The sequence below is a fragment of the Gopherus evgoodei genome, chromosome 2, assembly GCF_007399415.2.
Source record: "Gopherus evgoodei ecotype Sinaloan lineage chromosome 2, rGopEvg1_v1.p, whole genome shotgun sequence".
In the NCBI taxonomy this organism is placed as follows: Eukaryota; Metazoa; Chordata; order Testudines; family Testudinidae; genus Gopherus; species Gopherus evgoodei.
The window spans coordinates 256,520,782-256,533,719 of record NC_044323.1 but is presented as its reverse complement, the minus strand read 5'-3'; the positions used below and the strand labels follow the sequence as shown (position 1 = coordinate 256,533,719).

General features: G+C 45.2%; 1 protein-coding gene across 2 annotated transcripts in view; it reads left to right on the top strand.

Moving 5' to 3' along the window:
- Positions 1 to 12,938, top strand: part of NIPAL2 (NIPA like domain containing 2) — a 70,258-nt gene that overhangs the window by 41,682 nt on the left and 15,638 nt on the right. For both annotated transcript variants that reach the window (XM_030553547.1, XM_030553546.1), the window contains 2 exons: positions 7,956 to 8,052; positions 10,053 to 10,188. In XM_030553547.1, the coding sequence (XP_030409407.1) occupies positions 7,956 to 8,052; positions 10,053 to 10,188 (233 nt within the window). The remainder of the gene's footprint in view (positions 1 to 7,955; positions 8,053 to 10,052; positions 10,189 to 12,938) is intronic.

Here is a 12,938-nt window from a genome sequence, read left to right as displayed (position 1 = left end):
CTAAGAGTATTTATGTATTTACAACTTGAAATAATAGTGGTTTTGAAGATGGGCCCTATTTCTTCTTTGTATAGATGGCTCAGTTGTGCTCCCTGTGTTGCCCAGCCAAGACAAATGGCTCCTTATTCCACTGATCAGCTGAGTGAATGACTCTGCACTGTTGCCAGTAGCTGTTAATCAACGTCTGAATTTGAATTCAAATACCAAAATACCACTTTGATTAGAGCTCCTATATACAACCCTTCAAAATCATCCTTGCTCTTTGATGCATTCTAATTAGCTTCAGGAACAAGACCAGAGTGAGTGGGAAGTCTATGTCTCTCTCTCAAAAATGCAGAAAAATATCTGTTTCATCTGGTTGTAGAAGTTGCAATATGCTCTAAACCCCAGAGGTTTTTTATTCCTCCCCTCCCCTGAGGTTATTAATGTTTTGTCATTTTAAAAAATGACATTTTCAAATAGCTGAAGATTTCAGGATGCTCAGTTCAGAAGTTATAGACTAGCTAGCTTCACCCTGAGGCCTCACTACTCCAGCCAGTTTACCACTTCACAGAGCACATACACTGTAGATGAGATTATTGGTAAACAGTCAGTACAAGATAATACTAAACAGCATTTCTGTCTTCTATTGACTGTGCATTTTCAAAGCTCATGAAAGATGGTGATACATCTCAATGGAAGAGACTAATGGGGTTTCCGTCCATAAATCAAAATATGCATTTTTAGTCATGCAACAGAGTTGATTTCTAGGTGTTGCATGGAGACTGTCACATAACTTGACATTAGTGTCAGTGGGCATTGGTAGCTCCATGCTGTGCACAACATAGAAACCTTGCCACTCAATATTTTAAAAAGGCCTGGCTTTTTAAGAAATGCTTTTAAATAGCTGCCTTGCATTCTTTAAAAGCTTCATTTAAAGATGTTAGAGAAATAAAGTACCCAGTACGCCCCCATTTACTGCAAAGGTTTTAGTGAGCGGCTTGCTTTGCTAAAATTCCAAATGATAGTTCAGTGTCAATGAACTAACACTTCTGCAAAATCAGTGGCTTGTCTGGAATAGGACCTTCTCCCACTTCAGGAGATTAAGGCTTTGCTGGACAGGTGCCTTGCTCTTTCCAGGAGAAATTGTAAAGGATTGGAAGGAATTTCTTACCCCTTCTTTTAAAAATTACTTTAAAAAAGCACCGCATTGATTAACTACTGTCTTACCTAATCCCAAAGCAGTGTCTGTGCTCAGTAATCAGCCCACTTACGTCAAGTTACCCCCATCAGCATCTGTGGGGGATCATCCTCTGACAACTTATCCTTCAAACCATGTCTCCTTTCACTTGCCCCTTTACCTCCTTCATTGTGTCCAAACCCCGTGACTAGCTAGACCCCACCCCCTTTATTTCCTTCTCTCACTTTTGCCTTGCTGCATTCTTTCCAATTCACATGTCCCCTGATGCCTGAAGCCTCCTCCAGGACCTATTCAACCATGTCCCTGTCCAACCATGACCAAACTCTCTCCTGAAAACTCACCTCTTTCACAAGACCTATTATCTCATCTTCTCCCTTACTCCCAAATACCAACTTATACCCCTACAGCTTGGGGTGGGAAAAGGACAAGACAGAAAACAAACAAACAAAAGGCAAGTGCTGGATATCAACACTCATTTAATGGTTAGATTTGTTGCCTTCTGTTCCTTGTTTTCATCTACTAAGAGCTTCCTATCACCAGAGAAGGGAGAAGAGTCAAAAGGCTCCTGTAGGGACCTTGCTATGCAAATCTGATCGACCTGGGAAGAATCCAGATGCTGCAGTGATGGGTGTTAATACAAAATTCAAACAGAATTTGATTTAACCTGTGCAGGTGAAGCCTAGGACGACCTATGGTAGAAAATAGGCCTGATCCTCCATGCCACTGATTCAATGGAGTTGCCCCAGTTTTTTCGTCAATGTAACAGAATTATCAAGAAAGATTGACGTCATGTTGTGGCTAATCGATGCTTCATCTCACTCAGTCTCCCCATCACAAACTAGGAAAGCATGTTGAGGGAAATAGGTGACAGCATTATATATATGTATATATACATAAACATACACACACACAGAGAGTTAATATCACCCAGGATTTAGGTAAATTAATCTTGCCGATAGATGTGCTTACTAATGCAGTCTTTCTTCACATGAAAAGTGAATGCCTTAAAACTGCAACCACAACCCCATAATCTTCAATCAGTTTCTGTAGGCATTTAAGTGCAGAACCCACGTCCTTCTAGAACAGTGGCCTCCAAAGTGAGGTGCATGCGACAATCCATTCGGGGGTGCAGCCGGAGGAACACCACCGGGGGGGGGGAGAGGGCAGCCAAAGGAGGGAGGGAACGAGCGAGCGGGGACGCAGCCCCCTTGCAGGCAGGGCCACTTGGAAGGCAGGGGCTTTAGGGGCTGCAGGGCCCTGGGCTAAGGGGGCCCTGCCCTGCAGCTCTAAAGCCCCTTTCAGAATGCGGCCCTGAGTCCTGCGGCCCCTGGAGGAGCAGGGCAGCTGCGCAGCCAGCGGCGGAAAGAAGCCACGCTTTCCCCTTCAAAGCTAGCTGGAGAGAAGCGGGGCTTTGAAGGGGAGAGCAGTGCTTCGACGGGGAAAGCGCAGCTTCTCTCTGGCCGCTGGCTGCGCGGCTGCCCCTGTTCCTCCTGAGTCCTCCAGCCTGTATTCATAGGGCCGTATTTCGAAAGGCGATTTAGAGCTGCAGGTCAGGGCCCTGGAGCCCCCTTAGCCCAGGACCCTGCAGCCCCTAAAGCCCCTGCATTCCGGGTGGCCCTGCCTGCCCAGGGGGGCAGATCCCAGAATCGCAGCCATGGGTGCGGTGCCGCGATGTGCAGAGCCACCTGCACACCCCCTGCACCAAACAGGAGCTTCCTCAGGTAAATGCTCTGCACCTCCTGCCTGCCCCAGCCCTGAGCCTCCTCCCGCACCCCCCACCCTGAGGAGTGCTCTTTGTGAGAGCAAAAAGGGGTTTTGTACTGTTAATAAATAAAATACAATAAAAATTTAAAAAATATTGTTTATTTAATCTTTCTCTCATCCTTTTTTAATTTCTTTTTTTTTGTATGTTATAATGTACATAATATATTAGTATAGTACTGCATGTATATAATTTATACATAAATAAATATACATATATGGGGGTGCGTGCTCAACATTTTTTTACTGATAGGGGTGTGCGATCAAAAAAGTTTGGCGACCACTGTTCTAGAATGTAATGTTGTAATTTGATTACCCGTGGGGCAGGAAAACACATTTTAAAAAAAAATTAATGGGAGAAGAAACCTAAAGGATGGGGTGCAGCAATTTTTTCCTTGGGAAAAAATTGAGACTTAGGATATGTCTACACTACAAACCTAAGTCGACCTATATGAGGTCAATTTACAATCACAGCAGTAATTACTGTGGTGGTGCATGTCGATACTGCCCTCCTTGAGTTGGTGGTGCGCATCCTCACCAGGAGCACTTCCACTGACCTAAGAGGGGCACTGTGGGGAGCAGAGAGCCCAGTCTCTCAGCTCTGCTGGCAGTTCCCTGCCAGAATCCAGGCTGCCCCACATGCTCCCGGGCTCCTGGCGGGCTGCTCCCACCCCCCTCAGCTGCCCGTTTCCTGCTGGGCGACGGGGGAGCTGCCCAGGGCTTCTCGCCATCAGGGAGTGGGAGGGAGCCGCTCAGAGCTTCTTGGCCCCCGATGCCCACTCCCCACCTGGAGCCAGGCAGCCTGGTCACTTTCATGGCTTGATGAGCCATGAAAGGCAAGGCAATGCTGCTGGGCTCCTGACAAGGAGTGGATCTGGGAGCCGGGTCAGAAGCTGCTCCTGCCTCTCATTCTGGCTCCCAGCTGGGAGTCGGGGGAAGCCCGGCGTTTCTCGCCCTGGCTCCCAGACAGGAGCAGGGTCAAGCCCAGTTCAGGGGAGCAGGGGTTTTCTTGACAATTTCACAGCTCCTACGATGAAATTGACAAGAAAGCTGATCTAAGTAAAGCAATGTCTACACAGATATCATCTCTATGCCAACAGAGTAAACCTTATGCCTCTCATGGAGATGGAGTTATTATGTTGGTGTAGAAGGGCACTTAGGGCTTGTCTACACTACCCACCAGATCAGCGGGCGGCGATCGTTCCAGCAGGGGTCGATTTATCGCGTCTATGACGTGATAAATCGACCGCTGAGCTCTCTGCCATCGACTCCGGTGTGCCACCAGAATGAGAACCACAAGCGGAGTCGACAGGAGAATGTCAGCTGTCGACTTACTGCGGTGAAGACACCGCAGTAAGTAGATCTAAGGATGTCGACTTTAGCTATGCTATTCATGTAGCTGATGTTCTGTATCTTAGATTGACCCCGCGTGGTAACATAGACAAGCGAGTACAATGGTGGGAGGAAGGCTGCCGTGTGTACACGGACATAATTAAATCAGCATAAGCTGGCTTTCTAGTGTAAACCAGCCCTAAGAGCTGCAAGATTTGGATACTGTGGAGTTGGGTTCTCACTGTACTTTCTGTCCTCCCCAGAGTCTGTCACTATCCCAGCACACTCTCTGTGCTATCTCTCTGTCCAAGACCTTAGAGATGGTAGGGCATCCGGTGTATAAGGGAATGGGGCATTTGGAGCATCCTCAGGCTGCTACTTGTACCCCAGTGTGGGGTGAGGCTATCAGGGCTGCCAGCTTCGTGGTGCAGGGGTCTATGCTGAGCTGGCTGGCTGGAGTTCTGTTCCCTACTGGATGCTGCCTCCTTCTCTGCTCAGTTTCCTGGCCTCACGCATTTAGTGGTCATAATAGCAGCGGAGTGGAATAGAGTGGCCAGCAGAGCATGCTGTGACAGAGCTGCAGTCAGCTGGGCGGGGTTCTCAGCAAGAATTAGAGGTGGGGGCATCAGTGGAAGGCAAAAGGTTTGAAAGGAGAGGTTGTCCCTCTGAGTACCCAACTTCCCCAATGCTTGTGCCTATGCATTTCCATGACTCTTCAGCATGTGGAATTCCCACTGACTCACATGGCAGTTCCACACACACAGTACCTGCAGGATCAGGCCTGGAAGATACACGAGGGCGCTTGTGTTTCAGATGATCAGTCTGATGCTTCAAAGGAACAGAGGTAGCCATTCTTGTCCTGTTATACCTCCGAAATATAGGCAGATAGTCATCAGCAGGCCGTGCCTTCCTGTGGCTCAGATCCCGAGTGCTCCGTGCAGCTGAGAAAGCAGGGTTTAAAGATGGCTTTAAGTCACTTTAATGCTCCTGCATCTTGGAACTATCTGGGCCCCTAAGGCAGTTGTCCCCAAACGTTTTTAAGTCCCCCCCCACCCTTGTTCCTAATATAGTTTGACCACCCCCAGCCCCGAGAGCCATGGTCAGGGGCTGAGGCCAGGGGCCGCAGCTGAGAGCTGGGCCGCAGTTGGGCCAGGAGCCTGAGGCTGGGCCAGAGCGGAGCTGCGAGCAGAGCAGGGCTGCGTGCCGCTCTGTCTCCTCTTCCCATGGAGCCTGGCACAGACCCCGCCACAATGCACTGAACATTGCTCCATGGTCCCCTAGGGGGGCTCTCCCCACAGTTTGGGGACCACTGCCCTAAGGGCTGCATTAATTTATACCAGCTGCCAACAGCCCCAAGGGGCTGTTCGAGCCACCAGGTATTACTGGGGGTAAAAGAGCCCTGGCCACAGCCCCTGCACCAGCAACAGTGGAGGGAATGGAGAAGGAGCCACTATAGCAGCTACTAGGCCACCTGCCTGTTTCCCTGTGGTAATACTCCCATAGTTGGTTAAGTCAGCTTTAGGCCAGGTTTGAGCTTCGGGGGTGCCATGGGAACTGTCCTAATGCAAGCCAGAATCTAGGCCTGCATTTCGACCCATGAATCTGAACTCAGCTAAACTGACAGTAGAATAATTACTTGTTTATAGATGGGCTGCTGGCTGCCTGCCTCATTCTGTTACTCCCAAGAGCTGTTTCAGTCATTGCCTGATTTTTTCAGTACAGAAAGAAGGTTGAATGTTGACAGGTGACTAAAAATTCTGTTGCTGATAATAGCGAGGCTGTTTTCTGCAGCTAGTGATATTACAGAGTGTCACAGTCCTGGCAAGGGAGCAAGTGTTCCTGTGGGAACCTGTAAGAGCTAGCATTACCAGTGAAGCCAGTAAATTTAACTGTCAGTGTGGAAGATGGTGGTGACATAGATGAAGCGAGTCTGGACTGTGTACAGTGAACAGTGTGTCAGCATTACAGATGACCCGCAGGGCAGTCTTTGTTGGTGTGTCACTGAGCTTTGCCAGTGTACCTTCTGTCATGGACCCTGACAGGTAGGTGGGTAGCCAGTGACTGAAGATCATTGCATAGCTATAATCTGAATGGCAGAAAGTTTGGACATGAAGATAGCGCTAGCTAAGGTTTTGTTGACTGAGACAGATGAAAAGGGCAAAGAGGAAAGAAGCTAATGCAGTCAGATACTATGGTGATGGTCACTGCAGAAAAATTGAGCTACAAGTAGATAATGTTCTGCTTCAGGCTAGCTCTCTACTCTTTAGCCCTGGGGTTATATATTTGGGGGTGCCTGTATTGATAATCCCTAGCTCATGTGGGTACCTTTGCTGTCCCAGAAAAACAAACTTTGTTTTAATCTTCTCAGTGCTCAGTGAAAGCAAACAGACTCATCAAGAGCAAAAGAAAAGAAATGAGAAAGTTAACTTGAAACGTATCTTAGGAGCAGGAAAGATTTATAAGAACAATTATTTGTTAACTCAATTGACTGGAGATAAGGTTACTGTGACGTTCCCCTCTGGTATTGTCTGGACTGGTGAGCTGCTAGGTCACTCCAGTCCTTGACTCTGGGAGCCAGCCTTACCCTGCTCTGCTGTGAGAACCCTCACTCCTGGCACAGCGTCTGGCATGTTTAAGCTGCTCCCAGCAACTTGTAAGTGAATGACACTAGCCAATGTCTCTGGTCCCACACACAACCCTAGGAAGCTCCATCTTGCAGTGTCCAGTTGTGCCCACTGAATGCTGCAAGCTTATATGATTTAATTAAGAAATTGATATGTACCCGGCTTGTTATCCCAAGGGGAGCCTCTGACACACTTCAAACCAAACGCGCTCTTCAGGTAGAATAAACAAACAAATTTATTAACTATAAAGATAGATTTTAAGTGATTATAAGTCAAAGCATAAAAGGTCTGATTTGATCAAATGAAATAAAAGCTGATCTTAACATGTTCAATGTCCTTACAAATTTGGATGCTTTTCACCACAGGCTGGCTGGTTGCTCCTCAGTCAGATTCTGCCCTTTGATCAGCGCTTTAGTTGCTTGGTGTGGTGTCTGTAGATGTAGGTGGAAGAGAGAGAGAGCATGGCAAATGTCTCTTCCTTTTATCATGTCCTTTCTTCCCTCTTTGCCTTGCTCCACCTCCCACTTCAGAGTCAGGTGAGCATAATCTTATTGCAATTCCAAACTGACCAAAGGAAGGGAGGTGACTCCATCGAGAATCTAACAGATTCTGTTGTTGCTGCCTAGGCAAGTGTTTTTTGTTCCTGTGAGGCTGGGCTGGGTTTGCCCCATACCTGCCCTGATGAGGTGTGAACTGCCTCTCTGCTCTTGGAGAGTTTTCACCTGCGCTTATTTTAAGCCATGAGGATACATTTTCAGCCTCATAACTACATACATGAAATTATAACCTGTAACAATTACTGTAACATCACTATAACAACCATACTCAGTGCATCATAAGCCTTCCGAAGACACCCTACATGACAAACTTTGCATTGGATACCACACAATCATTTTACAAGGATGAGCATCCCAGTTACCTTTTAGTAGAAGAAGTTTAATAAAGCAATCCTCCCTTGAACTGTTTGAACAGAGTAGATCAATGTGACATTTTAAAGACTATGAATGAAGCATTTATTATATTGTTTACAGCTTAAAGTTTCTTGCCTTTTTTTCCAGATCTTAGAAATAATAATATTCTGCATTCTTCTGTATTTCTGCGAAAGAAAGGATGTGAAGCACATTGTGGTTTTGTTAATGATGGTAGCACTACTAGGTAAGAACATATTATTCTGTTTGTATAATATTCCTCTCTCTCTCACTTGACCACTCTCGGTCACTCGGTTCCCTGTGTTAGCTTATGTCAGTGTTGTGTTTAAAAGGACAATCTGAAGGGGAATCCTTAGGTTTTTACATGGCTTCAATGAAATCTCTTTCTAACAAGCAAAGCCAGTTGCTCAACAAACTTTATATGCCTATTGCTAGTACTGTTTGGTTTTATAGATTTGCAGTTTGATTCTGTGTGAATCTGACTTGTGCATGGATATTCCAAGGCTTTTTGTCTCTAACATTTAAAGTAATCCTTTATCATTAGCTCCCTGGAAGAATGAATTACAGAGACTGTTGAAGCTCCATATGTCTAGAACATATTTTGGTGACTAGGACTAGCCGAGGAAAACAAATCACTAATTTAAAAACAAAAACAAAAAACCTCTTAACCACTCTGCTTGTGTGCATTTCTTCAGTGTTACTGCCTGGGAACTTCTGCCTGCATTCCTCTACTCCCACCTATGTATGAATATTTTTTTTCCAGAACTGAAGCCTTAATAAATGCAACATATTTTACTATACTGCCTTTTTAGATATGTATTCAGACTTTAGTGGTCCACTAAACTTAGTCAGAGATTGCCATTTGCTTTAACCTCTGCCTAAGTATTCCCCAAAAAATCCACTTAACACTTATTGTCCCCAAAATCCATTCTTGTCTTGTACATTTGCAGTGTAGTTCTTTGAATCCCCAGGCTTTACATCTCCCCTGGAGAGTTTACGTACAATCCCAGCCCACAAGAATACATAAATCATTCATTTAATACAGTGGACCTCAAAGGTACTTAAACGTAATTTGATTGGGTCTCCCAAGGATGTTGCCATGTCTGTCACACTATCATGACAAATCTCTTCACCTTTCAGCAATCCAGCCCTCATCTGGAAGGTCAGAACAAGCAATTTTTACTTTAACATTTTATTTTCAAATAAAACTCCCAATTTTTACATGCTACCCTGTAACTGACTGAGATTTTTAACCCCACACATCACCATGATGGTTTGTTGGGTTTTTTGGTATCATACTCATTATGGGCCAGAAATTTAAGGATTCCCTTTGCTCACTTTGAGTCCTACCTTAAACAATCCCATTGATTTCAATAGGACTGTTCGAGAAGTAAGGTGCTACTCAAGGGGAGCAAAGGAAATCCTTAAATTTGGCCCTGCTGGTGAAATTCAAATAGGCCACCACAAGGCCTATGCACCACTTAAACCCCATGTGAGCTGCCAGAGATGCTCTAAGCAAAATACTTGAAACAGAACCCCAGATCTGAATCCCTTTCCCTGCCCTCCTGTCCAGAATGTTGGGAAGTTCTGAACTGTACGTCAGAATGAATTTTGTACCTGGGGGCTATCCCGTAATCGGGCAAATTGGAACTTTGGAACTGAACTTCTTGGAGAACCTGGAATTAGATCCAAGTGGTGGGGCCTTGTCACCTGCTACTAATTACTTTCCTTTAGTGTGACGAGTGCACTGTTAACTCCTCTCAACTTGCCACCCCATATGTTTTGAATTTGTTCTATTTTCTGTGTGGTTATTGTAACCTCCACAACTGAGCTTCAGCAGCAAGGGCTGGGGCAAATCAAGAGCCTACGCCAGAGGGAAAGCATGAGTGCCTTTTAGTCTAGCCATCTGCACCTTTACTAGCTCAGGTGATGAGGAAGCCTGATTCTGCTCTCTGAACTGGTAGTACGTCATGCTGCAACGCTTCTCCTCCTGTGCTGGCCTGAAGATTGCTGCTCAGTTTCCTTTAAAGCAAGCCCTGTTTGTGGTTATGTGCATTTCAAACCTTTTATTGGTTTAAAAAGAAAATCAGAAGAAGGGTTAAAAACATAACTAACTTTTTAAATAGCCTGCTGATCAACATGTCTTTCTGCAGCACTAACGCTCTGGGGTAAAGGCTAATAATTCTACCTTGTTAACATCTCTGTCTCTCTCTCTCTCTCTTCCAGCATCATTGACTATCATTTCAGTAAAGGCTGTGGCAGGCATGATAACATTCTCTGCAAAGGGCAAAATGCAGCTGACATACCCCATTTTCTATATCATGTTCATTATTATGGTGACATCTTGTGTTTTCCAAGTCAAGTAAGTTAGTTTTTGCTAACCTTTCTATCCATTTATCTGCTGGTTTTGCTAATTACTGGTGCATATTGACTCCTGGTGTGAATAACAGTTAAACACACCCATTGCCTTCACTGATTTTTTTTTTAAATTTTATTTATTTATTTATTTATACATACTTTATTTCTCATTGGATGATTTCACTTGGATTTATTATAGTGGTGCCTTCTTCTCTTATTAACAAACAATTCAGGTTCGTTCGAAATGCATGTTTATTTTTCTCATGGTTCTTAAACCCAACTGTGAAGTTAAACTTGCTATTTTCCTGATACTTTCTTCCCGTTACTTTGTCATGCAGCTTTTAGACCCATTGCTAATAACCGATTCATCTAATAGCCAATGCGCTTTCAGTAACTTTGTCCTAAATTTAGAAAGGGAATTATTTTTCCCCCTGTGCCCTGGTCTACACTACAGAATTAATTCGGTGTAACTACAAATAATCCACACCCCTGAACAACATAGAATCATAGAATATCAGGGTTGGAAGGGACCTCAGGAGGTCATCTAGTCGAACCCCGTGCTCAAAGCAGGACCAATCCCCAACTAAATCATCCCAGCCAGGGCTTCGTCAAGCCTGACCTTAAAAACCTCTAAGGAAGGAGATTCCACCACCTCCCTAGGTAACCCATTCCAGTGCTTTACCACCCTCCTAGTGAAAAAGTTTTTCTTAATATCCAACCTAAACCTCCCCCACTGCAACTTGAAACTGTTACTCCTTGTTCTGTCATCTGGTACCTCTTTGGAACCCCCTTTCAGATAGTTGAAAGCAGCTATCAAATCCCTCCTCATTCTTCTCTTCTGCAGACTAAACAATCCCAGTTCCCTCAGCCTGTCCTCATTAGTCATGTGCTCCAGCGCCCTAATCATTTTTGTTGCCCTCCATTTTGACTCTCTCCATTTTTTCCACATCCTCCTTGTAGTCCGTTCATCCAGCCCATACTAGTTTAACTTGCCAGCAAGAATACTGTGGAAGACCGTATCAAAAACTTTGCTAAAGTCAAGGAATAACACATCCACTGCTTTCCCCTTATCCACAGAGCCAGTTATCTCCTCATAGAAGGCAATTAGGTTAGTCAAGTATGACTTGCACTTGGTGAATCCATGCTGACTGTCAGGGCTGGCTCCAGGCACCGGGCTGGCTCCAGGCACCAGCCTGGGGCGGTACATGCTAAGAGGCGGCATTCCGTCCATTCTTGGAGCAGCACAGTCCAGGCGGGCTTTTTTTTTTTTTTTTTTCTGTTTTGGCAGTTCGGGTGGCAGCAGTCCAAGCCACTTTTTTTTTTGGCTTGTTGTGGCAAAAATGGTAGAGGCAGCCCTGATCACTTTCCTTTCCTCTAAGTGCATCAGAATTGATTCCTTGAGGACCTGCTCCATGATTTTTCCAGGGACTGAGGTGAGGCTGACTGGCCTGTAGTTCCCCAGATCCTTCTCCTTCCCTTTTTTAAAGATGGTCACTACATTAGCCTTTTTCCAGTCATCTGGGACCTCCCCCGCTCACCATGAGTTTTCAAAGATAGTGGCCAATGGCTCTGCAATCACATCCGCAATCCAACCTAAGCACCAATTGTCATAGTATAATTCCCAAATCTGGACCTTAGCGTCCAGGATATGAGTACTAGCATAAAGTCCTCTAAGCTTAATTACCAGCTTAGATTCTGTAGCGCTGCCACAATCAGGAATTTTTAGGGCCTGATACCCTCTGGTCCCCCAAAAACCTTCCCAGGGGACCCCAAGACCCAGATTCCTTGAGTCTCACAACAAAGGGAAATAAACCATTCCCTCCCACCTCTTTACCTCCTCCCAGATCTTTCCTGCCTGGGTACACTAGGAGATACCGTGAATCAATTCCTTGAAACACAACACAGAGAGATCAAGTTTCTCTCTCTCCCCCTCACCCAGAGGCAATACAGATTCAAGCTCCGTGAATCTAACACAAAGAGCAAATTTACCTTTCCCTCCCTGCTTCCCCCTCACCCAGAGGCAATAGAGACTCAAGCTGCGTGAATCTAACACAAAGAGGAAATTTATCCTTCCCTTCTCCCCACGAATTCCCTGGTATATACAGACTCACTTCCTTTGAGCCTTAACTAGGAGAGAAAAATCAAACAGGTCTTAAAAGCAAAACTTTTAATAAAAAAGAAAGAAAAAAATAGAAGGTTTATCTCTGCACTTTAGATGGTAAAAAGTTACAGGGTCTTTCAACTTATAAACAATAGAAAGAAACTTTCTCCAGCAGAAACACAATTTAAGCTACTTCTAGCAAGTATGCAAATGGAAAAGAACAAATTAAAAGGCTATGACCGCCTTTTCTTACTTACAATTCTGAACAGATAAGAGACTGTAGCAGGGAGATTGGCAGAAACCTGGTTGCACCTCTAGCCCCATCCAGGACCCAGAGAGAACAAAGCCAAACCCAAAACCCCCAAACAAAGGCTTCCCTCCACGAGATTTGAAAGTATCTGGTCTCCTGATTGGTCCTCTGGTCAGGTGTTTGCAGGTCACTGTTTGTTAACCCTTTATAGGTGAAAGAGACATTAACTCTTAGCTATCTGTTTATGGCACCAGTGTAGACAGTGCTATTGTAACCCACACACCTTCTGGGTGTGGTCGCATCTAGTGAGAGAGAGAGAGACAGACAGACAGACTGCTCTGCAGCCTTACTAAGAGCCAGCTTTTACCTTATGCAGTAGAGGCTCATGCACTAAGCTACAGAG